Source organism: Amblyomma mixtum, chromosome 4, assembly GCF_055824585.1.
Source record: "Amblyomma mixtum isolate Tamu chromosome 4, ASM5582458v1, whole genome shotgun sequence".
NCBI lineage: Eukaryota > Metazoa > Arthropoda > Arachnida > Ixodida > Ixodidae > Amblyomma > Amblyomma mixtum.
In genome coordinates this window covers 113,921,307-113,946,874 of record NC_143015.1, presented here as the reverse complement: position 1 = coordinate 113,946,874, position 25,568 = coordinate 113,921,307, and the positions used below count along the sequence as shown (strand labels likewise).

General features: G+C 47.3%; 2 protein-coding genes across 3 annotated transcripts in view; one reads left to right on the top strand and one right to left on the bottom strand.

The window, feature by feature from the left end:
* LOC149347945 (putative ATP-dependent RNA helicase DDX5) overlaps positions 1-14,615 on the bottom strand; it is a 36,059-nt gene extending 21,444 nt beyond the window's left edge. Inside the window, exons 1-7 of the mRNA XM_089587786.1 lie at positions 14,397-14,615; positions 7,086-7,239; positions 5,342-5,452; positions 3,559-3,655; positions 2,971-3,104; positions 2,286-2,351; positions 68-209 (exon numbers count right to left, since the gene is read on the bottom strand). Of these exons, the coding sequence (XP_089443912.1) occupies positions 68-209; positions 2,286-2,351; positions 2,971-3,104; positions 3,559-3,655; positions 5,342-5,452; positions 7,086-7,239; positions 14,397-14,419 (727 nt within the window). The 5' untranslated portion in view covers positions 14,420-14,615. The remainder of the gene's footprint in view (positions 1-67; positions 210-2,285; positions 2,352-2,970; positions 3,105-3,558; positions 3,656-5,341; positions 5,453-7,085; positions 7,240-14,396) is intronic.
* A 184-nt stretch (positions 14,616-14,799) lies between these two features.
* LOC149347943 (uncharacterized) overlaps positions 14,800-25,568 on the top strand; it is a 42,391-nt gene continuing 31,622 nt past the window's right edge. Inside the window, exons 1-4 of one of the 2 annotated variants that reach the window (XM_089587784.1) lie at positions 14,800-15,130; positions 15,583-15,813; positions 23,900-23,996; positions 24,776-24,912. In XM_089587784.1, the coding sequence (XP_089443910.1) occupies positions 15,589-15,813; positions 23,900-23,996; positions 24,776-24,912 (459 nt within the window). In that variant the 5' untranslated portion in view covers positions 14,800-15,130; positions 15,583-15,588. The remainder of the gene's footprint in view (positions 15,131-15,582; positions 15,814-23,899; positions 23,997-24,775; positions 24,913-25,568) is intronic. The other variant, XM_089587785.1, reaches the window with a different exon arrangement.

The following is a 25,568-nucleotide window of genomic DNA, read 5'->3' as shown; positions in this document are numbered from 1 at the left end:
TAACCCCTGAAACCCAGGGCAAACGTCTCTCTGCAGGGCAGCGTCGGAGCCCCTTCCCTCCACTCACCACGCTCCAAGTCCCGCAGCTGTGCGCCCTTGGGGGCCCCGCCAAAGACGCACGTGTTGCGGATCCGGGACGCCTTGCCGAAGTCAGACGCCACCTGCTGAATCTGCTGGGCCAGCTCGCGCGTTGGAGCAAGGACCAGAGCCTGCAGAACCCACCCGGTGGGGTCAAGAAACCTCAACGGATAGCGCGACACACTGCTGATGGCACGCTGTTCCTGCCAGCCAGATGCGCGCAGTGCCCAACGTGGTTTTACTGTCTTCTTCTACGGCATCACATGTTATAGCTAGGCCATCGATGGGCAATATTATCCACAGGTTGTGCGACCCATTTAAGGGGGGACACTGGTCTTGAAAAAAAATTTTTATTAATGAAGTCACAGTTAAGAAATCTTCAGGGAATATGTATTTTTGTGTGCTGATTTTAAAGGTGTCATTTAATTTCACGTAAAACAATTCCCTGAGCACTTATGCACTTTTTATGCTAGTATTTTGCTGAGAGTTTTGAAGAAAATTTGCTGCAGGAAACTCGCTGAAATGCATGCCATTGGGTTCTCTTGACACCAAGGAATGCAATAAGGGTAAAATGGTCTTCCTGCCTATCATAGAACTTGAGTTATAGAGTTTTGAAGTTGTCGCTTCAGAAATGAGAAGGAAAGTGTGTATTCCTGTTTCTGAAGTGGCAGCTTCAGTACCCTATTACTCAAGTTCTATGATAGCCAGGATGATAATTTTACCCTTATTGTATTCCTTGGTGTCAAGAGAACCCAATGGCATACATTTCAGCGAGTTTCCCGCAGCAAATTTTCTTCAGAACTCTCCGCAAAATACTTGCATAGAAAGTGCATAAGTGCTCAAAGAATTGTTTTACATGAAATTAAATGGCATATCCAGAATCAGCGCACAAAAATACATGTGCCCTGAAAATTTCATAACTATGACTAAATTAATAAAATTTTTTTTCAAGACCAGTGTCCCCCCTTAAAATTAAGCCCATTGTGCTCTAAGCGGTGCGGGCCGGGCTCTATTATTTTACTTTCCTTTTAGACAAGCCCACCCTAACATCTGTCCCCCCTTAAAGGGGCTCTGAAACACCTTCCAAGGAGAGCACATTAACTTGCTCAATCACTGCTTTGTGTTGCCATGAACACCTGAGCCAAATAATACACTTTACACACAGAAGAGGACGCACAATCAAGCGCACAAGTTCGCGAGCCCTTCCCGACGACTTTTTAATGTTCAAAGATGGCTATCTTTCAGATGACAGGCAGCTACCGTGGATGCGGCTGGCAGGGGAGCACCGACTTTTAAGCAAGTGCTTGTGCACTTGTGTAGTATGTTATGCAAGTTTTTCGCACGGAGCTACTGGGAAATTCTGCTGTAGGGAACTTGCTGAAACGAAAGCCATTGCTTTTTATTGATATCAGGAAATGCAACAAGGGTAAAATTGTCATCCTGCCTACCACAGTCCTAGGGTTTTGAGGCAGCTGCTTTGGAAATGGGAAGAAATGTTTTGCATTTCCGTTTTTGAGTACCAACTTCAAAACCCTGTCACTCAAGTTCTACGACAGGTAGAGTGATTATTTCACCCTTATTGCATTCCTTGATGTCACAAAAAAAAAAAGCAATGGCATGCAATTCAGCATGTTCGTTGCTAACATATTACATAACTGCGCAAGCACCACAGCCGGATAAAACTTCTGCAGTGAAGCTCCACCCACATTCACGCCCACCGCACAGAATTCTTCCACGCCAAAAAAGGTAGACCGTTGTTAAATCTTTTCTTGCTGGCTAAACAAGAAGCTAATCACAAGAAAAAATTATAAGCTCTAGAATTTCAATACATTAGTTAGTTTAGTGCAGTCAAACATCAAAAAGCTGATTTCGTTTACTGCTGTGACTGGCTAGTGGAGCTATACAGAACGCCGCGGACCCCGGCCTCCTGCTTTTGAAGTTGAATCCCACTATAGTTCCAGTATATTTGTATTTTGCATTTCATAACTTCGCATTTTTGTACTTGCATTTTCTACCCTTACTTCTTATTCTGAATTCACATTTTGTACCGCGCTGGTTTTGTTAACTTGTACATTATATTGCTTTCTGATTACTGCTTTCTGTGAAACTGTTTACGCCCCTCTTGCTTGGGCTTATTGAAAGGTCCTACAGAATTTCCTCAATAAACAAAAATAAACAAGCAGATAAAAATTTCGTGCCAAACTCACCACAGGACCATCCCCACGCTGAAGATATGGCTGATGGGTGATGTGAACAATCGCTGGCAAGATGTACTGAAAGAGCAAAAGCAGGCAAAACCCCAATCAAACTTTTTGCCAACTGCAATGCAAACGCAGACAGAAAAGAAGAAAGTGCTGGCAATAACACAAACTTTTGCTGAAGTTCTTACAATTCTGTTTCCTAAATACACGCAATATGTGAACTCAATACAGTCCTTCCCCTTTATATACTATGTGCGCGTGTGGCTGTATACTCTAATTCTTGAATTCTAATGTAATACAGTTGAATGTCATTAATTAGAATTATTGAGAGCTAACTGCCCCACCACTAAAAACAGAAAAGACGCCACAGTGGCCCAGTGGTTGTGGCGCTCGGCTGCTGACCCGAAAGCCGTGGGTTCGATCCCAGCCCCGGTGGTGGTATTTCGATGGAGGCAAAATTCTCGAGGCCCGTGTACTGTGCGATGTCAGTGCACGTTAAAGAACCCCAGGTGGCTGAAATTTCCGAAGCCCTTCACTATGGCGTCCCTCATAGCCTGAGTCACTTTGGGACGTTAAACCCCCATAAACTAAACTAAAAACAAAGAGCATAAGTAGGTTATTAATCAGTACGCTGCCTTGACATTACAGGTACATGTACAAACATAAATACAGACATGTATGCAATGCTTACAGCCAAGGTCTTTCCAGAGCCAGTCTGGGCAATGCCAACCATGTCACGACCACTGAGCGCAATGGGCCATCCCTGAGACTGGATGGCCGTGGGGGTCTTGTAGTTCTGGGCCTCGATCATCCGCATGCAGTAATCTGCGAAAAGCCATCGGCCATACCATGCTATTGAATACGCCATAGGGGGGACACACAGCAGCACCATTGTACGAAAGAAAAAAGCAAACAGCGAACTACGTGAAAAACACTATTTGCAACAGCTTCTATCAGAGCAAAGCCAGATAAAATTGAGAGAGAACAGTTGGGGGTGACAGGGAACTCGGTACAGTGATGGGAAACTCACAGCCACTGCAGGCCAGGGACAAGAGCTCTTGAGGAGGAGGGGAGGGGGGGGGGGGGGGGTGACTTCTTGTCACGCCATTAGTTTAGGACAGGGGGGGGGGGGGGGGGGAAGAGAAGTACCCTGTTTTTTCCAAACAACGGATCAAAAGTGACATGCAAGCTTCATGCAAGTCTGACACGCAATTTTTGGCGTCACCAGAAAAAGATGCAGTACGAAGAGAACAAAAAAACTAGAGTGCAGGCTGCTAACCTGGGAAACACCCCTCCTGAAAGGTTAGTATGGGTCGCGGGGGGTCACGTCCCCTCAGGGTCATCTCGTGTTGCCGCCTGTGCTGCTCAATCTCATCCTGCAAACAGAAACAACAGAAAAATAACGGCAGGTCAGCACAAGAACAACGCAGGCTTTCAACTGCATAAAGCACCAAGGCTCATGCTAATTTCAACACTGCTACACCAGAAGCCTTCCTACTATGGGCCCCTAAAGATGATACAATGAAGCATCTCATGAATACCGAACCCTGCAAGAATGTTTGGAAGAAGTGTCATTACACAGACATGGGCAAGACGTGCAAGCCACCAATCACAAATTTGAAAGAAAGCATAATATTAGGCTAGTTCGTTCACATCCGACAGGTGGGTATGAAAATACAGCGCATTCGAAAATTACGACACAGGAAGAAAGACAGAAGAGGTGCACAAAACTTGACTACGGATTCTCCGTTTTACCACCTGCAACTCTACAGCGCACGGAATAAACCATCCTGACCGATCAACATCACACCCTGGAAAAGCGTGCTGCCGCACAAGGCTCATCACCCCGCAAGCGAATTACCTCGTTCACAAGTGGCAAATGGCCAACACTGCACTAAATATGCCTGCACTAAATGTGTAAGTATACATGGAACAAGCTGTGCTGTGGTACACCTCACGTAACGGGAGAAACCTAACAAACTTTTTTGCTTGTAGTTCCTACAGTGTTTAGTGGGTCGAGTTGGGGGAACATCAGAACAAATGAAATGACTACCAGCAGAGCCCACCTACATTCCTTCGCTCTTTCCACTATACTGAGTCCCGACAACTCACCGGCTACGATGCAGAGCTTTTTATTAAAGAGAATATTGGTAGCAAAATCCTCGTAGACCCAAAATTCGATTGAAAACGCAAGCAAATGCAATCTTTGGTTCACTTCTTCTCCAACCTAGCAGCACTGCAGCTATGGACAGTAAATGCAACGAACTAAACATGTATCCCGCACATAAAATTGCACAGGGAGCTTCCCCCCATGCCCACAGTTAACGATCACTGCCCAGACAGCAGACCGTCCTTACGAACGAAGCAAGGCAACACTACCAAGTTGAAAGCGAGAGGGACGTATGCCATGAGGGCATCACCTCCCTGCCTGCACCTGATGCACTACAATCTTGCTGGCAGGGCAGCCTCCATAAAGCACTTTGCACATTTACTATTAATTAATGGTTAGGGCTCTAGGCTACTGAGCCAAGGACCTAAGGCATGTTTCAATGAAGTAAAAATGCAAAAGGCACCCCTGTGTTGTGTTCACGGTGAAGATTCCCAGGCGGCCTAAATTAATCCGAAGCCCTCCACTATGGAGCCCTTCACTACGGAGAGCTTCACTACGGAGCCCTTCACTACGGAGCCCTTCACTACGGAGAGCTTCACTACGGAGAGCTTCACTACGGAGAGCTTCACTACGGCGAGCTTCACTACGGCGAGCTTCACTACGGCGAGCTTCACTACGGCGAGCTTCAATACGGCGAGCTTCACTACGGAGTCCCTCATAGCCTATGTGTCACTTCGGGAGATTAAATCCCACAGCTCAGTTTTATTTATTTAACCATATTAAGGTCTGCATTTCTTCTTCCCAGATGCAAGGCCCATGGCAACAAGGATATCGCTCGAAGTGATAACCATCAGGACACAGTCAAGTCCCTCCTGAATCCTATCGAGCCCACCCCAAGTTCTCGCCAAAACCAATATCTACAAGCAACGAATGCACTGCAAGACATTCATACCTCAGAGCGGTTGGCAGTGTTGGGGTGCTCCTTGTAGAAGTTCTTTTGGAATGGCTGCAGCTGAATTCTCTCCCAGTCTGGCTTGCGTAGGCTTCCACCCGGTTGCTTTCCCTGCAGGCAATGTGATATGCATCCCGTTCTTAAAGACTGCAGAATGTGCACTAGGCTTGCTACCACAGGCTAGTGACAATGCGCTACACTTGTCTCTTTGGGAAGCCAAAGACACCCAGCAGAGAAAAGCTTAAAATATCCACGGCCTGTTCAGGAATTTGGCATTTGTCCCATTGTTAGAAAATCCCATCGTTTCGAGCAGGAAAAGAACAAAACGAAATGGAAGCCGAAATTTCAGCACCTGCGTTCTAAGGAGGACCTTCGACCACGTTTCAACACTACACAAGCACAGCCAGCAAATCAAGCAGTTACAATCACATTTGCAAAAATAACACAACCGTGCTGCTCTATGTGAAAGAGCGCAAAAATTAAAACAAAATCCCATTTGAACTTACTTTTGACATAACTAAACCTCTTTTTCTTGAATGACAACATCTGTGCTACATGAATTTCACTGATCTGACTGGCAACATGCTTCCCTGGTATCTGGCCATCTCTACTCAGTGGCCATGCCCTCTTCCTAAAGCGCTCATTTTCAAACGCAGCTAGCATTTCAGCTTGCTTTTAAGACGAAAGCCTTTAATGCCTCATCATTGTTGACAGATCATTGTTGACAGAAGGTTGTCAGCAGAGGTGTCACGCTTTTTCTCGTCAGACCAGAAAAAAAACTTTGTGCACGATGCGATTCGAACCACCATCCTTCCATTCCGCAGCTGAGCGTGCTAATGGCTACGCTACTTCCTGCCAACGCATATATGTAGTTCTCCCTGTCCAGGGCGCCGGACAGTGTTTGCAGAACGGCACTGAATCAGACACATGCCTCCCAAACGCCCTACAGTGTCTCCAGCATTAAAGAGTCACAATTGTGTACTTCATTAACATCTTAACCACACATCAATGACACAAGCAGCTACACCGCGCTAAAGGCTTTCGCCTCACCACACCTTAGGTGCACAAAGTGCCCCCCTGAATTTTTTCAGCCCTTTCATATCTTTTGGAGGAGGACTGACAGAAGCATGGGAAAAAAAAAATGCTCGACTGAGGTGGTTACAAAGCTGCTAATAATGAATCCTTACAGGATGTCTTCTCCAGAAAATGTGTGATGCCTCAAAACCACAGGTGTTAGAAAAAAAATTGCTGAGGCTCAGCTTGGCTAAGCCTGGGGAATGCAAAGCATATTAGTGGCTAGGCTTGGTAATACACGGCTTTCCTTGGTTGAATACTTGGTCATTTTAATACAACCACTAGAAGCCTTCGTCGTGGGGGAAGACAACGGCATGGCTACAGCGGAACGCCGACTAACCCCGAGACGCGCGTTGGGTGAGCGCCTGGATTGCCACGGAAGCCGCGTCTGCCTGCCCGGTGGAGCGAGCGTTTCACCTACACCGAGTGTGAACGTGCGTTCGAAATGCGCGGGAATGCGCGGGTGTGACGGCTAGGGGTCCCACGGCGACGGCGCGAGGTGGAGGCCGGCTCTCTCATCCGATGTCACGTGGTGTGACGTCACGGTGTCACGTGGGGGTCCCACGGCGACGGCGTGAGTGGTAGCTCTAGCAATATGCTTCGCATAAAAAGCTTCTCAATTTCAGACAAACAAGAGTGGCCTTTCCCAAGCGCAGAAGGGGACGCTCACCTTGAGACTGTTGTTGACGAAGCTGCTGCCTCCGTTGCGGCCATCGCCGTAGCCGCCCATCATGGGGCGCCCCATGCCGCCACCGGGCTGAGGCCGTCCCCCGCCACTGTTGCCCCTCCACTGCTGTTGACCCCCCTGCTGACCCCCAAAGTCCCTGCAAAGACCAGACACAAACAAGGGGGTGTTACAAAGCGATGCCCACTCATGGAGGTCATCTGCCCACCACAGCACAAATGCCTCCATAGAAAGCCCCCTTGCACCCCAAAACTGAGCTCTTATCCGTACAGGTGCCCACAGAAATGTTTTCTGAACACCAAAGTCATGAAAAATTGCGAGGACACTTTGGCAACTAAAGTGTCGAGAGGAGAAAGCCGAGGACACTATGCCGTGACGACTTCCCGTGGATCTGACGTCAGGCCGTTCCCGTGGCTATATCGATGCCCAAATTATACATCTTTCGGAGATCTTGAGAGTTAATTATGCTTAATCACACATTTGTCCATCAAATTTGACACAAATCTGACGTTTTTCAGACCATTCTGTGGCAATTTTCACTATGCCATGACGACTTCCGGTGGATGTGATGGCACACCGTTCCCGTGGCTATATCGATGTCCGTGCTATTTCGAGGCAATTTCGACATTTTTGCCTATAATTAATTAACTAATTACTCTACAGTCATCAAACGTGGCCTCTAGGTTCATTTCTTCCTCCTCTATCAGAAGCAAACATTAGCTTTCTTCTATCTTTATTAGTTCCAGAGTTAACGCGTGTGACACACTTTGCTAATAAACAACAGTATAAGCCATTAAAGGCTTTCGCCTTAAAAACCTGGGATTCCTCAATGCTCAGACGCAGAGCCATGCCTAGAGCGGTGCAATGTGCAAGTTGTGCAGGGGAACTGCAATGCACCCCCTTCGGATTGTGGCCGCACACTTGGACTGCGCAACAATTGGCCTTTGTTGTAACTTTCGTGTCCCGAACACTTCAGTGGGCATCTGTGCGAGACAGCAATTCAGGGAGTATAATTACTCGTTATCATCCACCTTAACACAGCCATACGTCTACAATGGAAAGCTACATACCTTTCTAAGGGACTTCACAAGTGAAGAAAAAATTTGTCTTGGTCTGGGGCCAGAATTTTTCACAAACTGAGGAGTTTCTTAGACATCTGCATAATATTCCTGTGTAATCCTGTGGCTGTGCTTGTGTGGATGCTAATAAGTACTTATTCATATGAAATCCACTCTACCATGGAGGATTCTCTCAGAGTACGCTGGACTCATTGTGAGCAAGGTTACGTGCAAGCAGACATGCAAACAAAGCAAAGCCGAAGAAATGAAAAAGGGTGTGCAATTGATCACGGTGTAAAGAAAAATTAACCAGATTTACTTCATCAAACAAACGCGACGTAGGTGCACTAGCACAGACACTTTGCCTAACTTAGCATCTTCGTTAATCTTGGCTATTGTGCTGCCAAGGTTAAATTCATGGTGGTAAATTTTACTGATGTGGAGGAAATGCAAAAGAATGCGCCCTTTAAGCCCACTTAAGCAGTAATGAGGAGCACAACAATGACTTTCATTACATCCAAGTCGTCATATTTGCGTTTTTCGTTATATCTGAGTTCTCTCTCCCGTCTCGCCCCTAAAAGCCGAAATGGGAGATTTCCCTCTCTCCATTTCGCCACCTGTCAACTGTGGTAGGTGGGTCTTTTTATTTATAGATCCCCAGACAAGACTTTTCACCAGCAAGGTGCTTAGTTCAAATCCGAATTCCGTGTGTACTTTGTTTTTCACTTTGGTCTCAGTTTTGGGTCCAATGCATGGAAGTTGATGAACACGGCAACGTGCAAAGAACAATGCAAAGGACTTTCAGTTTAGCATGCGGACTGTTCGGCTGTGGCAACCGTCAAGAGGTAGAACGCCCGACTCTCATCGCGGAGACGGTGCAACAGCCGAATGCAGTGGCGAACGAAGCGGATCTGTTCATGGCACCCCGCGTTCGAAACCCACTAGCAGCCGTGAAGTGTTTTAGTTCAGTTTATTTGTGCTCCGAAGCTTCACACCCAGATAAGACTGCTTTTTTGCTATCAAGGGACTCAGTGCTAATGCACTAAAAAAAAAGCTGCTCCAAAAATATCAAAGCCCGTCGCAAAGCCCAAACAGCTTCCACATGTGCTGGCAAAGCCAGCTACAAAGAAGACCACTGATATATTAGCTGGCAATGTAAGCTCGTAATTCGAACTTTGAGCACAGTGTCAAAGGATCGCCATAATAATAACAGCCCACATTAATAAATATGCATGAAATATAGATGGTCATGTTAACATTGCAGATGAGTGAAAAAAAAAAAGCGCGATGAACAAGCGTACTTTCTACAATCAAGTGGCAGATTATTAACCACTTTCAGTGCAGATAAGAAAGCCAAGGGCCTCAAACCCATGGTCTAGTGGTAGAAGTTTTCTGCCTTTATTGTGGATGAACCGTATCAGTCCCACTTTATTACCCTCGAATTACAGGCCTAAAGCTGCATATACCTACCTATAGCTAGGGTTCTTTCTTTTTTGGGTAAAACCCGATTTTTCCCCAATTTCTGCAAGAATTTGAGAACTACTTGCTCGCGGAACTACTTTCCTCCCAAATTGCACGCAGGCGAGAGGCAGCCAACATACAAAGACGAAAACCAATTGACATTATGGAAAGTGGAGGCTGTACTGGATCGATTCGTCGTTCGAAGACTACCGACCTTTCTGATTTCCGTGAGTTTAACCAGTACCTGCTGGAAGCAAGCCCCACTATTACAGTTGTTGAAGCCATGAACTATTGGCACACATGACGCAACTATGCACTACTTCGGGCTAGCAAATGCCGCGTTGACAATGTCATGCATAGCTAATGACAGCTGTGGTGTTGAGAGAACGTTCTCTCAGCCGAGGTATCTCTAACGACCGGACAGGTCTCGTATGGAAACCGAAATATTGCGCATGCAGATGGTTAGGTATATTAATAAGGACATGTAAAAAGTCAATGACCAGCTTGTGTGAATAAAATGTTCTATTTCCCAAAACTGATCCATCCTCTTTACTACGAGTAATTATTAATTAGAAAAGAAACACTGAATTCCAGGATATTGAGAACTCCCAATTTTTTCCCCGCTTACCAGCCTGAAACATAGCCCTCATTGTAGCCCTCCGATTAAAAAAAAAAAATCGAATAAATTATTAAGGTTTGTATATTTAACCTCAAAAAAAAAAAAAAAACCGCATTTCAACATGTTCCCACGAAACTACAGGTTTCACCTGTATTATCAAGTTGAAGAATAGTGCCCGACTTTTACCCCCTGAATTTGAAAAAATATAAAACCCGAAAACGAAGAACCCTACCTACAGCCTTCCAATACCATAGCTGTAGCTATTCTATACTTATCGGTATAGGTAGGTTATCTACCTATAGCTGTAAAAACCTCACCATTCCCTCTTTTTACCCACCCTCCAAGAGCCTACCATATCTATGTATGCTATGGCTGCGCTTAGACTACACTATACCCACATATACAAGTAGATTACCTACCTACAGCTGCAAACAACAGTTCTTCAACATCCAGCAAAAACTGCCTACATCAATAGCATTCAGAAACTGTTAAGTGAAGAAAAAAATGTTCGGTTTGAGTAAGCCTCTTCGCCGCAACATTCCATTTTATTCACACTGGCTTTTTTTTGTATTTGAATTTATTTCTGCCTAGAGGGAAAGTGGGGGCACAACTAGATCCGTTTCTCCTATCCCCTTTTTTGGCTACTTGCCCAAGAACGACAGAACTGTCCATGCTGCTAGGAAAGGCTAGGCAGATACAATCTGAGCGATGCAAGCTTCCTAGAAAGACAAGAACTTGCCACTTCATCCCGGAAAAGAGCAATGTGCCTCCTGGCATCCTGAAACGTGAAACTTGGACGTTCTCCAAGCAGGATGGCCAAAAATACCCCATCTCTCATCGCAACCAATCCGCCGTCAACATCATGAATTGCAGACTCAAACACCAGCCTCCACTTCTGCCAGCAAATCCAAACCCAAACTGTGAATCGGATGTAACAAGCTCATGACAATCTAAACATGCTACGGCAACACACACAGCTCTGCCTAGTACATATTTTATGCCTTCCTTAAATGATGAAATGCACGACGTGGAACTAAATAGCCTAAACCTTGAACCTATGCTTAGGCACTACGGAGATTGGCCACAAATGCCGCTTCCGAGTACTGCTGGTAGCAACTTCAGACCACAGTGCAGTGTCTCAAGACCGTCATGGTTGTAAAGCTCTTTTTTTTATTAAAAAAAATGTGAAAAGGTCCACTCACTCGACGGAGCAGAAGTGATAACTGTGCTTCGAAGCCATTTAAGCAGCATGCATATGAAGCTTTTCATATCTGCAGTCTAGTCAAATAAAGCAAAACTTGTTTAGCAATAACTGCAAGCCCAAGTCCCTGCACCAACACCACTGACCTGTTTCATGTCACACGTACAAGAAGCCTGACCAAGAAGGGCTCCAGTTCTCATTCACCGATAAACATGGAAGAATAGCTGTTCTTACTGCACTCACATGCAACGTAGTACAATGCAATCTCATTAATTCAAAACTACTGGTTTATCTGAACTGATGTATTGGTCTCAACAACAACACACGTAAGCAGGGACGCCCAATCAAACCCCCGTTCACTTGAACCCTGCATGATTCTAACAAAACCTTGGTCCCTTCCCAGTTATTGAGACTCAAATGCATTAAATTTCCTAGAAAACGATGAGAATGTACATGAAGTGGCATTAAGTGCCTGCCTAACGCTAACAACTAAGAGAAAGAATGCGGACATCTACTCCCGGCTGCTCCCTAATTTCAGTTTTATTCGAGCGCTCTCCGAAAAGCGCACACACATACTCCGCTTCAATGAAGGACTGGGACCGGGACTGATCTCAGCAGCTTTCAACGACCGGCTCGAAGTAATCGCTTCCCAAGGCCGCCCGTTACGCTCAAATCGGGGCTCCTCTTTCGAACGAGGGAGATAATAGAATAAGGCTGGTGTGACGAGAGCTTGGCAAGGGGCGCGGCTGCAAATCACACGCGCAAGGCAAGGCACGTCCCGAGCGCCCAAAGGCAAAGCAGCAGTCGCGACCGAGCGGGGCTTCCGGGGTTTCGCCATGGACGCCGTCCGCGCATGCGCACTGAGCGGCGCGGCGTCTCCCCGCAGTTGCCGAGCGCGCTCCCAGACACGCGCAGGAAACAAGCACGACCGGTCGCAAACAAAAACAAAAAACGAAAGCGCAGACGTCCGTACACAAACAAAGCCTGGAAAGCGACGGCGGGAGCCGCTCCAGCGGGGAGCACGGAGGAGGAGATGTACTACACGAGGTATCGATCTCACACCGAACAGGCACGGTGGAGAGCAGGCGGCGAAGGATTATACACGGTGCTAGTGAAGGGGGGGAGGGGGGGGTGACGGGCGACCTTGATTCGCACCGAAAGCTCTCCCTCCACTCATGCACTGCACTTTGCGCCAATGGTCAAGCCCGCGGTTAACTCTATGAGCCCGGGTAGCGCCTTGCAGAAGCTGCCCATGGCTTCATTAATCTTTTACGCGAGCGAGTCGACATCGCTATCGAACCTATCGACAGTTCTCACGACTGCGAGCTTATCGACAGCCTTTTTAAAGCTCGATGATATCGGCAATCGTGCAGCGCTGCCAATTTTTTTTTTTTTTTCAACGATTACGACACAGATAACACCGCCAGGGTGTTGATACTGGGATCAAGACGGCTGCAGGAACATTAGTCGGCAAAAAGCCTTCGCACGTTTTAGTACCGCTACGTCAGTGCATTTCGCATACGCGAATTAACGCACACGCGTTAACGGAGATGTGATCAGCATCGGAGTAAAACTAGTTCGGTTAGCACAGTCACAGCTCGCGAAGAAGAAAACGAAAAGTCAACGGGTGAAAAAAGCTATCAAGACAAAAAAGCCTTCCTGAACGCGCACGCGGAAGTGATATCGGCAGGCTGTCGGGCTGGAACGGGAACATGGCGCGCGGCCAAGTTACGCGCGTTCATACATTCGAACAAAATGAATGAAAAGTTATGCACGATAGTGGGTGGGGACCAAACTTTAGTAGAGTAGCGAAGGTGGTCTTCGCGTCCGTCTCAAATTCTTTCTCAAAACTCTTCTGGCATATTTCGCTCATCCTTGAAAACACTGACAGCCTTACGATATACCCGCTGCCCGTCATTCCTCGAAGTGAAGAAAGGATTTTAAAGGATTTTCTATATTGCTAGCAAATGAATGCGACTCTTCCGGGACTCTTCCGGGCAAGCTGCGTTTGTCAAGCACGAACTAAAAAAACAAAACGAAAATCATGATGTTCAATGCAGCACCCACAATGTGGGCAAGAAATTAGCCGCCGGTCTCTGCACTACACCCAAGCCGAGACTAACGTCAGTAATGCATTAAACTTCAGCTCACGCTAAGACGTCAAAAATTTAGCGAACGTGAACGCAAATTCTGCGCAGGGACTTTGCAGCACAAGTGCCTGGGAAAACTGCGCGGAGCGCTCTAGAATGTACTAGAAACGCGCTTTTTTTTTTTTTTAACTGGGGCGTCCGCAAACGTCGTGACGACCGAGACTCATGTGCCGACATTCGATTTATGAATTTTCTAAAAAGAAAAGTAGCTGCGTCACAAAGCTCCGCCTTCTCGTGAACAGCTGTTGGCAGACAGCGCGGCTTTCCAACAACGAAACTTGCTCCAACCTCATCCGCATTGAATGGATGCGGCACCGGTCAATACATAGCCGCACAGCAACGCGTCAAAGCTGTTAACGCAATCGAAAATAGGGTAGCGTGGAATTAAACTAGAGCAAATATACAATGCAGCTACAATGCTTTATAACCTAAGCCGGTTTTAGAGCAAATGTTACGGTACACCGGCAGCAGCTGATAGACGTCTTCGCTTCCGTCATTTTGTTGTGGCATTCATTCGCTGGACGCATAGAGTTTAGCTTTTGAAGCTCGAGTTGCCAATCAAATTTTTAGAGAATGCCTCGCCTGGGGAATGCTACGACTGTTTTCGCAAGGAAATTTGCAGCACCGAATGGTTATCGAACCGCGCCGCAGCGACGGCAGTGCTCTTAGCGCTGCCTCTCAGCAGGCCTCGCTGCAATGGCTTCGGGAAAGGAAAGGCTTGGCCCCCATCAGCAGTTTGTCGCATCGCTGCCCGGCTGATAAGAAAGCGATAAAATCGCTGCTGCTGGCTCGCAATGCGGTACTCACGATCTCGGTCCCCTGTAGGCCATCTTTCACGGGCGAAAAATGGACGATTTACCGAATCGCCGACGCCAATTCTAAAGCGCTCGAAACTACCTCTACTTTGGCAAGCCGACACGTAGGATGGAGCACTCAGTGAAGGCGTTCGGCCTCCAAGTCCGTTGACCGAGGCCTGATTGCGGTGTTTCGACGCCGAACGACGCGTCCCGACCAAATGAGGCCACTTGCGAGCCGTTCGAGTCGAATTGTCAGCGCACGAGACGTACGCAGTGGGCGATTCTTTTTCGGCGCGGAATGTTATCACGTGCCTGAGCACACCTCTTCGCGCAAATCAATATTCCTCACCGCCTCGCGGAGGAACACGATCGATGAATTTTGGCTCAGCCGCAGTTACCGCAGGCGCAAGCCGCCCTTTGTTTTGTGATTTGGGTCTTCAGTCGCTTTCTTTGCGGAAAGAAAACAGCATCGGCGATCGCGCTGTTTTATTATACTCAACTTATTTTTTTTACCTGAATCATCATAACCATCTCAAACCTTAGTAATGAACTGCGGAAAAAGAACGTATTCGTAACATACGAAACTGCGGATAAAATGAGGCTGACCGTACTGTTTTGCAAGACGCACTGTATGGTGAACTCGGTCCTTTTTTGAAAAAAAATCCTCCTAGATCGTGGAACCCGTCAAATCGAGAGTGCGAGCGCAAAAGAGGTCAATCTCCACGTCGTGGGAAGCCCGTAAAGGTACGTCGCGAGTGGCATCCCTTTGGGAAAAAAAAGCAACCGGGGTCGCGCCGTTGGCGCGCCACTCTAGATCCCGCTCGGCATCGTGTCCCTTAATGCCGTTGTAGCGGCAGGCACCGCCGGTTGCAAAACGCGCCCTGTAACCTACAATAACGGTCGATTCCAGCCCGAACGCACTTCACGGTGTTCGCTGGTGTCCCAAGTCTCCCCGAGTCACAGTGCGGTTTCATCCTCGTCCGTAACGTGGCGCCGGGGGCCTTGAAGCCAGAGAGCGCGCGTTTGAAGCGTGTGCGAGGGAGAAAAAAAATACAAAATGGAGGAGCCGTGTACGCACACGCTTGGCGGTGCGCGCCGGCTACGAATCTAGGCGCGTGTTTTATCGTCGTACTGCTCGATCCGTGGGCGATCGTTTCTTTGTTGAGAACACCTGGTGCGGTGGTGTCGATGTTCAGGCCGACATGGCGGATGAAGATAGCCGGGGCGAACCGCCGAGTGAAAGGCGCGACGACAGGGACGCCCCGGACACCAACAACGACGGCTCGTCGGCCGGCGACGCTACTCCGGCCAGCGAGAGCCAGGGACCGGAGCAGACCTCCGCCGACGCCCCGCCGCCGTCCAAGGAACCCGTGGTCGTCGTGAAGGCGCCCTACAATGAACACAGTGACGTCACCGCCAGGACCGACGTGAGTTCGCTGTTCTTGGCGGTCTGGTGCCCGTCCTTGGTGCGTGCGGTGACCTCTGTAGCTTCTGTGGCGTCCTCGGAAGCCCCGTGGATGGGTATCTGTCTGTTAGCAATGCTCGCGGCTTGCGCTGCACAACTTCGCAGCGGGTACTGAGCGGTAGCAGCAGGTGTTACATATGCAGCTGAATCGTGTTAGCAGGAAACGTTACTAGTTACTGGAAAGTGTATTAACAGCGAGAATTAAGCCCGCTTATCGAAGCAAAGCTGTGGAAAACTGCAACTGGTGCTAAGGAAAGTGCAATGGGTGGATAATAAGGGATTTGCTTCTTCGCAAATGGCTCACACGGTTTTTACTAGCCTGCAAAAGGCTTTTGGTACATGCAGTTTTTGCTGAAGCTACATTTGTTACGTATTCACAGGGTGCTGGTGGCAAGCATACACTTTTCAGTGTTTCAGCATCTCTTAGCGGTGCTTGCAGCCTAAGCTACCTAACATCGTTCCAAATACACGGCGGCAGCTGCTGTTATTTGAGCAGGTAAACCAAAATAGTTAATAATTACTGCTAGGTATTCTATAACCCGAAGTGGACTTTGCCTGTTGGATCGGCAGGCAAAGAAGATTGCTTGGCTGTGCTGAAGAGAGTATAAGGGAAATACAGTGCTTGCTTGTGCAGTGCAGAAATTAGATTTGGAAGTAATTAGTAGCAAGTTTCGAACAGAGGTGTAGGAAAGGATAATACAGTTCCTGCTGGAATCATGCCCGCACGACGTGCATTTTGTCTGCAATAATCTGCTGGTAAAAACATAGCAGCTGCCGTCACCGCAATGCCATTTTTTTAGATAGTCACTCGTGCTGCTTTACATGGCTCAACCTGTAGTAGAAAACTGCATGAGCCTCACTTTGAGGCCCCAGGCTTGAAGCCTGATCCCAGCCTAGGCCCTTGCCTTCAATCCCAGGCCCAGCCCGCCAATCTCGGCGTAAGCCCTGACCCGGGTCCTTCCCACAACAGTGGAAGAGGTAGATTGCTCAGTGTTCGCACAAGTAAAGGAGTGTCTGGCAGAGGTGCTAAATCGCAGTTATAATTGATGAAGTTAGTTTCATAAACACACACAAACACACGAAAAAAGAGATGATGAGCGGGTTCACCCGCTCAGCTTTTCGAACAGGGGTCTCGTCTGTGAGTAGCTCCGAAGTCTTGAAAGCGTAATGCAAAAGGTTGCATGCATGCGTGATGAACTACTTTGTGTTACCGCTACATTCTTAATCGCGGTTATTTTTTTATGGCCTGCGATGTCCAAATATCTAAATGTCCTTGTCGCTGTAGCAATCAATTTTTGTTTGTTTGTTTACTTAGCATGGTTTCACAGGCTTAATTCATGGCCACTTTGGCTGCGTTTCAATGGGGTCGAAAAGCAAAAGCGCCAGTTTATGCCTAGTATGTTTTATATGACCCAAAGTGGCCTAAGTATGCTATCCCCCAACGACTTTTCTCATAATGTACAGATGTGTTTTTGGGAGGTGAAGACAAATGTTTCGATAATAAGAGCCATTTAGTGATAATAAGCTAATAATGGAGTTTTTTTCATTGGTAATGTGTTAGAAAAATGGGACTGGTGTTGCTTCCTGAGGCCATTTCGACAACTAAACTGCGGTGGAGCTGGTCGTGCTTTTACACAGATCTCTGAGGCTGGCTGAGTCACATATGAGGGTGGACGAAGAATTGCAGCAGAATCTCGCTGATATGGATCTCACGGTGGTCAAAAAATGGATGGTATCTCCAAATGCTTGAGCACTGGGAAGGCATTCACATACAGAGACCGATTTATGGCAGGTGGGATTTAATTACGGCCGCGTGGCACCACTCAGTGCTTGCCATGCGTCCTGTGCAACTGGCGATTGCGCCATTACCGAGTGATGGCTCAGTGGTTATGGTGCTCGGCTGCTGACCCGAAAGACGCGGGTTCGATCCCGGCCGCGGCGGTTGAATTTCTTTGGAGGAGAAATTCTAGAGGCCCGTGTACTGTGCGATGTCAGTGCACGTTGAAGAACCCCAGGTGGTTGAAATTTCCGGAGCCCTCCACTCCGGCGTCTCTCATAGCCTCGGTTGCTTTGGGACGTTAAACCCCAATAAACCAAACCAAACCAACCATTACCGAGTGATGTGAGAGCAGTGGTGCTCGCGAATGCAGTGGATGCTTCCACGTTTGTATCAGCCTTAGGGGCACGGGAGAGTTCTTGGAACATGCAAAATTTGGCACATTGCACACAGTTCACTTCGGTTCGGAAGTTTCGCGAATTTGTATAGACCGCAATCGTACCAGCATTGTATGTGCATGAACTATTGGGGCCAGTTTTGTTTCACAACTAGTGCACTCTGTGGGCCCAGGTTACACACGCGTTTGAACCTTAGTGACGTTGAAGACCCAGCCAGCATTTCACCATGCATGCAGTCTCTCATTCCAAGCGAAGGAAGGTGCTTAACAAAAACACAATATGGTAGGCAGCTTTAAAAGCAGTGCACCAATACCCGGACCTACAGCTGGAGCACTCTGTGAGCACAGGTAGCTCATAGGTTCGAACCTTAGCAACTTTGAAGACGAGGCCAGCATTTCACCATGCATGCGCTCTGTCATTCGGAAAGAAGGTGCTTAACAAAAGTACAGTATGGTAGCCAGCTTTAAAAGCAGTGCACCAATATACCCGGACCTTAGCTCAATCCGAAGCATCCAGAAGCAGGATCAGCACAGCCAGGGGGCTCTTGCATTGAGCATATCGGGGCGACACAGGCTGCATTGTTGATGGCTCTCAGCACTCCAGCAGCTTGCAGAGGCAGCGGACCATCTGTCAAGTGCTCATGATTTTGCATCTGAGTCCGTACAGGCAAACAATAAAACACCCGTCAGGCTATGACTCAAACATGCGCGTCTGTCGTCCATGGAAGTCTAACAGTATGTGTTGTCTCCTGCCTAAGATCAGAGGAATGTACTCGGATACAATTTGAGTCTGCAGTGAAGCTCCGCCCACGTTAATGGCTGTAACATGGTGTTGCTCCGAGACGAGGTAGTCCGTGTAGTCCGTTGCTGAGGCTTTTCTTGTTACTTAAATGAAAGGCTAATCACAGAGTGGAATTGTGCATGCAGGAATTTTGATTCCTGTGACTCCTTTTAGTAGAGTAAAACAAAAAATTTTGTTTCGTTTACTGCTGTTTGGATTGGTGGAGTAAAACGGCACCCTATGAGAGAGGCTGCAGTGCACTTGATGCACTGTATCTCGGCACTGGCAGTCTGGTTTGAGCTCTGAAAAGTTGCCACGCACTGTGTTAAGCTCGGGTCGCTAAAATGCGGTCCACAGCTCTAAGACTTCGTTGCTGTGATCGTGAACGGAATCTATAGTAGCACTGGCATGATTTGACTGGTAAGCTCACCTGTGCTCTGAAATACTTGGCTGGCTTAGCTTTCGTCTTGGTTGCAGCTAAACCACACCCATTTGCCTCTCCTAGTCCCACGATCCACTTTGAATCAGCCTCGATATCATTAGTAGCGTCATGAGTTTGAATTGGATCAGCAGGGGAAAAAAAATACTAATTTTAACCGCGAATTTGTCTTGCATCAAAAAAAAATGTATCTGGAGCTACAAAATGTCTAGCTATCAAATTTCGCAGTGAACAGAAGCTCGACAGAGTTTCCACTTTATATGGTTAAATTAAGTGTTGCTTGAAGTTCTCATATCTTTTATGCCATCGGTCGTGAAAGCTGCTGTGGTTTGTAAAAGGATATACTACTTTATATGTGTATTTTGTTTTTTTGCAAGATTTTCTGCTGATAACTGTCCATATTGGGGAAGAGAAGCATGGCATCAAACGAGTTCTGCATGATTGCAGCCGTTTGTTTGTTGAATCCAGTTGGAGTTTGTGGCCCCGTGCGATAGTATTTGACACAAAGATCCCAGGTGCACATACGTATTCGGGGGTTGATTTCCTGGGATCTTGCTGTCACCAGGTGGGCGGATGGGATTAGGAAGTTTGCGGGGTGTTAAAGACGAGGTAGCATGGTCGGGCGCCGGAGAGGGAATGAGGGAGGTCGGAGACGAGGATGCGGGAAAAGACAAGGAGAGAAAACTTTATACAACAAAATGTACACTATTTACAAGTGAGCTCGGTAACGAGACGCTCACTGCTGGAACGCTGCCTGAGGACAGCACATGTGGAGACCATCAGATGAAAAAGCCTCTGATGAAAAAGCCCCTCGGCCGTACCGCTGCCGAGGTTTTAAAGGGACACTGAGGAGAAATCGAAGTTGGCTTGTATCGACAGAATACCAGCTCCTGATTACAAAAACGCCACTCATGCTGACAACAAAGCTCTTGTAACGTAGAAAAGAGCAAGAACCAAAATACAGGTATCGCCGCCACAGGCCAAACTCGCAAGTACAAGCGTGATGAGATCATAGAACAAAACAGTGTTGCTAGAACGAATGGTTCTAGCAACACCAGGAACCGAGAAACCATGCATCACTGAGGCGCAGCCAATGCATGCGCAAATCTCCTTGACGTCGCCAGATGGCGCCACATGCCCGGCTGCTACGCGCGCTCCTGAAACATCGGGACAAATCAGCGCCTGTTTTCCGGCGGTAGGCGGGCTCCCGGTATTCCGCTAGCGGTAACAAGGTACACGGTCTGCTAAAGGTGTCTATTTGCGAGAACTTCGTTGACGACTTCGAGAACGAGATCCATCGTAACGCTGGCAAAACGCCAGTGCAAACGTAAGCGAAGCGACTGTAGCGACGGCCGCAGTAGCCGACAGATGCCTTCAACGTGCGGCCGGCGGTAGCTTTCTTTTCGGCTGCTGCTAGGCCGCACTGCTGGCAGCCAGAAATCACGGAGTCTGCGTTACGTCATGTGCACGTCATGTTTCACGTCTCTTAGTCCTCTGTCGTCATAGACGAATCCCAAGTTTGAATCAGAGCGGCGGGAAAAACTTTTTCAACTTCGAATCCAAATTTCTTAGAAATAAATGCATCATTCGCTGCCGGCCAAGTGGCAACAAAGCCATGACATGCCGAACTATCGGATTTTACTATAAAAAAGATATTAATAGTGCTCTCCTTAGTGTCCCTTTAAAAGAGTTCCCTTTCCCTAGGTTCCCTAGATGGGGGCCGGGCCTGCCGAGGAAGGAAGTTCTCAGTGGCACCAATCACAAACACACACACACTTCCGAGGGATCACACCGCCGTCACGCGCTGGGAGAGGGGGAACAATACCATCCACGTAGGGCAGACGCCGGAATGTCCATGAGCGGTGTTCCCGCGCATTTCATGCGTTCGAACGTGCGTTCACACGCGGTGTAGGGGAGACGGACGCGGCTTCCGTGGCAATCCAGGCGCTCACCCAACGCACGTCTCGGGATTAGTCGGCGTTCCGCTGCAGCCATGCCGTTTTCTTCCCCCACGACGAAGGCGAAATGTAACAGGGGGTCGGGTAGGCGCAGCTAGCACAGGGCAGCGTTATAACGGAGGGATGTGGGATAGGCCTATGTCCTGCAGTGGGAGTAGGTAGGCTTATGATGATGATGATGATGTCAGCGTCCTTTTAAGCCCATGAGACGAACACAGAGGTTGCAAACCCTTGCAATGCCGCTTCTGCGGTGTATTTCACTGGCAGTGTCTTCTCTTCGGGCATTGCAGGCAAGCACGGAACGTTTAGTGATTTGTGGCCGCTTTCTCATGTGCTTGTGGGTTGCACATGTGCAGGGTTGCCAACTAAAGATATTTGTAAGGTGCAGAGAGGAAAAGGCGTAGGAAAAACATTATTTTCCAGTCCTTTCTTTCCCTTCCAATTTAAAATATGTGCCCTCACTACTGCCGTCATGGACATTTATGTGTGTACGGGGTGTTTTATCCAGCATAGACGGAGCTTTCTTCAAAAGTACTGCTTCATTTCTGTGGTAAAATAAAAACTATGAGCACTACTCTTCGTTGGTACCTAGTCACCAAGGAGTGTTTTTTTATTCCCCAAATTATCTATTAGTTATACTTGCTCAATTTGCTATTATCTGCTGCTCAATATTGGTCGAATGTTTCAGTGAAAAAGTTGGTGACTGGTGAGAGAAGTCCAGCAGGTACATTTTTTTTTTAGTTAACTCGCATTTCTCAATTCACAGTATTAAGACAAAGGTTCACGGCAAACGTATAGCAGTGTTCATCACTGAAAAGTATTCACGATCACTGTTCCCCACCAACTCACACTAAGTTGGTGGGGAACACGGTTGCAACATGGCGGCGCCAAATGCCTTGAAACGCCACTCAAGGTTACTTCTCGAATGACTGCATGGCATAGTATCCTGCACCATAAAGCACAATGTGTTTGATAAAGCTTCAAAGAACTTCTCGAATTGGCATTGTCAATGGTGCGCTACATCTTCATAGTTCAAAGTTTTCACATGACTGTAAACATAAAAAGTAAACGTAAGCAATTCAAACTAACTAGGAGTCGCTTGGTATCTTGGGCCGCCGCGGTGGCTCAGTGGTTATGGCGCTCGGCTGCTGACCTGAAGGACGCGTTCATTCCTGGCTGCGGCAGTCGAATTTTGATGGAGGCGAAATTCTAGAGGCCCGTGTACTGTGCGATGTAAGTGCATGTTAAGGAACCCCAGGTGGTCGAAATTTCCGGAGCCGTCCACTATGGCGTCCCTCATAGCCTCAGTCGCTTTGGGACGTTAAAGCCCCCCGTAAACCAAGCTAAACCAAGCTTGATATCTTTAAAAACTATGTTTGTCAGGCCTGGGAGGCTAAGGTAGTGAGGCAGGGTGTCCGCGTCAACTTTGACGTCGACGCACATCGTTTTCTTGCAAAATCGGCCAACGTTGGTGACACCTGTATTTCGTGCTTTTGTGCTTTCTAATTTATAAGACCTGTTGTTTTCACTGAAAGCAGTCTCTTTGTCGTCAGAATGCCGCAAGTCTGTTGATGCATGCCGACTTCAATTCGTCCTGTTTGTCCCTTTAAATTTGTGCATGCCTCAACTCTCTTTTTTTTTCTGCACGTCATTTCAGGACCGGTCATACTGCAGTTGCTTACTGCGGGCAGTTTCACTCTACAGCCAGTCATTATTAATTGAATTGTTGCGAGTCTGCGCACTGTATACGCATCTACATGTGTGTATCAGGCGGGGAGGGATGGAAAGCTAATGCATGCAGGTGTCCTCTGCACCTTTTCAAAGCCACTGGGGTTCTCTGATGCAGAAAAGATTGAGAGCCCATACTTTGGAATTGCCAGTGCCACTCCTGATAAAAGGGAAGCAAGTGTTGATTAGAATGTTGACAGTAGCTTTTATTGGGTTGAGTGCACAGAGTACACCCAAAGCTTTTTTGTTGTGAAAGCAACACTCCGACAGCCAAAGCGAGACCTCGGGTGGCCGCCGTAGCTATGCTGACCTTGTTTCAATTGGTCGAAATGGTCGTGACGTCACAGTGCGCAAATTTCAAACGGGGCCAATTGTACTTTGGCTAGTAACCATGCAACCAATTAAAGGGATCGTATAGTGATGGTACAAGTAAGTTGGACTGAGTTTAGCTTATTGCTTAATTAACAAGTTAGCCTAATTAACCTTTCTAGTCAGACCAGAGAAATAAATAAAACCGAGTAGGATATTGGTCGAGTTAGGGGATTGAATCAGGGTCTCCGGAGTGCGAGGCGAGGATGCCAACCACTCCGCCATGCCAGCTCGATGGTTTGGAATGAACAAAGGCGCGTCTAGTGAATACGGTGTCTTCGTTCGCTCCCATCTTCCTACCTTCCCGTTACGGCGAGGTTCAGGTGTCCACCGAGATATGCGAGGCAGACACATTTCTTTTCCTCAAAAACCAATTTACCAACAAGCAAGGCGTACAGCCGAATGGGCGATGGTGTTCTGTGGACTCCCTGGCAGCGTTGCATGACGCTGTCGCGTTCCATTCTTAGAGGCGAAGCTTAACATCTTAACCACACATCAGTGACACGAGCAGCAAGACCGCGCTTAAGGCTTTCCGCCTCGCCGCACTTTAGGTCAACAAAGCGCCCCCTTACATTTTTTCCCTTCTCTGTTGCCACCAGGAGCAAATCGAAGAGTTTCAAACCAAGCACAAGGTGAAGATAGAGGGCGAGGAGGTGTCGAAGCCAATCTTCAAGCTTGAGGAGTCTGGTCTCCCAGGTAAGTTGAGGTGTCCGTTTCTCTCTTGCATTTTTCAGGTTATCTGACAAGTGTGAGGTGCTTGAAGTGTGCGGTCAACATGAAGATTTGACGCCACACTCTCCCTGTGCATTTCATCCGTCCTGCTGTGAGAGTGATGTTTGGGTTAATTTTCTGCTCTCAAGCGAACATAATAGTTCACTCACGATCTCTGGGAAAGGACAGGCAAACTGCACTAGAGCTCCGTGTGTGGCTAAACTATCTGCCCCATCTGGGGTATCGTTTAAAAGCAAGTGATCTGGATGTGCAACCAGGTCTAATGCGAGAATTGTGAAGAGTAAAAGTAATGTCCTGAAACAACCTCTGAGTGTTGCAGGTAAATGTAAAGCAATTAAATATAAATTTCAACAAAAATCGCAATTAAATTCTAAATTCTAGCTGTTCTGTTGTAGAAGTTCTACTAGGTTAGTTTCTAGAATCGGTACATTCGCACTTCTGCCGTTAATCGAAGTTTTGACGTCTCAAATATTCTTGGCAAGGATCATGCAAAGAAGAATCCCTATGGGAGTTTGATGGGAAACGAGTCTGAGGGAGGGAAAGACAGATAATTATGATTTCACTATCACAGGCCTTCAAAGAACGCTTGGCACTCATGTTACCAGAGCATGATATCCGAGTAGCGTCTAACTAGCCTCAGGACGAGTGTTCAGAAAAGCACGGCATTCGAGCAGCTGGTACCGAATAGTTATGTTCGCACATCCTAAAATTCACTGCATTTTTTTTTTTTTTAATCCCACTAGATGAGTTTGTGAGCAAGCTTAAAGACATCTTTGGGAGCTCATTATCACCACTGGCATCGTACGGGCTGCCAGCGATCCTTGGCGGACGAGACTTCATTGGACTCGGTGACTCGTCCATGTCCGAGAAGGTCATTGCTGTGAGTTTGCTTTGGTATTCCTTCATAACTGTGCATGTACAGTTTTTTTGTTGCTGTTGTTTGTTATTTTTTGGCATAACTTTGAAAGTGGACCATGGATCCTCAAGTGGGGTTCGCTGGTCAAACAGAACTCTCGAAAATTGCAGTTCTGAAACTTTGCTGGTGATTAAAAAGTCGTGCAGCAAGCCTGCTCACTTTTTCATTAGGCTGCTGTGAAGAGCGCATGCACCTGTAACCACCCTGATACACCTGTCGTGAACGAGTGGTAAACCGAAACTCGTCTCAGTTCAGAGGTAAAGCCTAAGCCTGCGATAGAAAATTAAATTTAGTGTTAAATTGCTGTTAAATTTAGTGCATGTCATTGCTCGAAGCACCCGTCACCATTTTGTGAATAATTCGGAATTTTTTTTTTTTTTGTAGTTACATTGGTGAATGTTGCTTTTACCGTTTGTCTCCCACCACTTTCTTTTTAATTGTTGCAGTACACAATGGTAGGCACGTAGTGCTGGTTTGCATCCTAGTGGTAGCATGTTGTTTGATACTCCATGATGATGGTGATGGTAAATTAATCACCATTGCTCTCTCGTATCACAGTTGTCGGCATGTTTTCTTGGCACTCGAAGCTGATGGCATCAGATGTGGGCAAAGCAACAGAA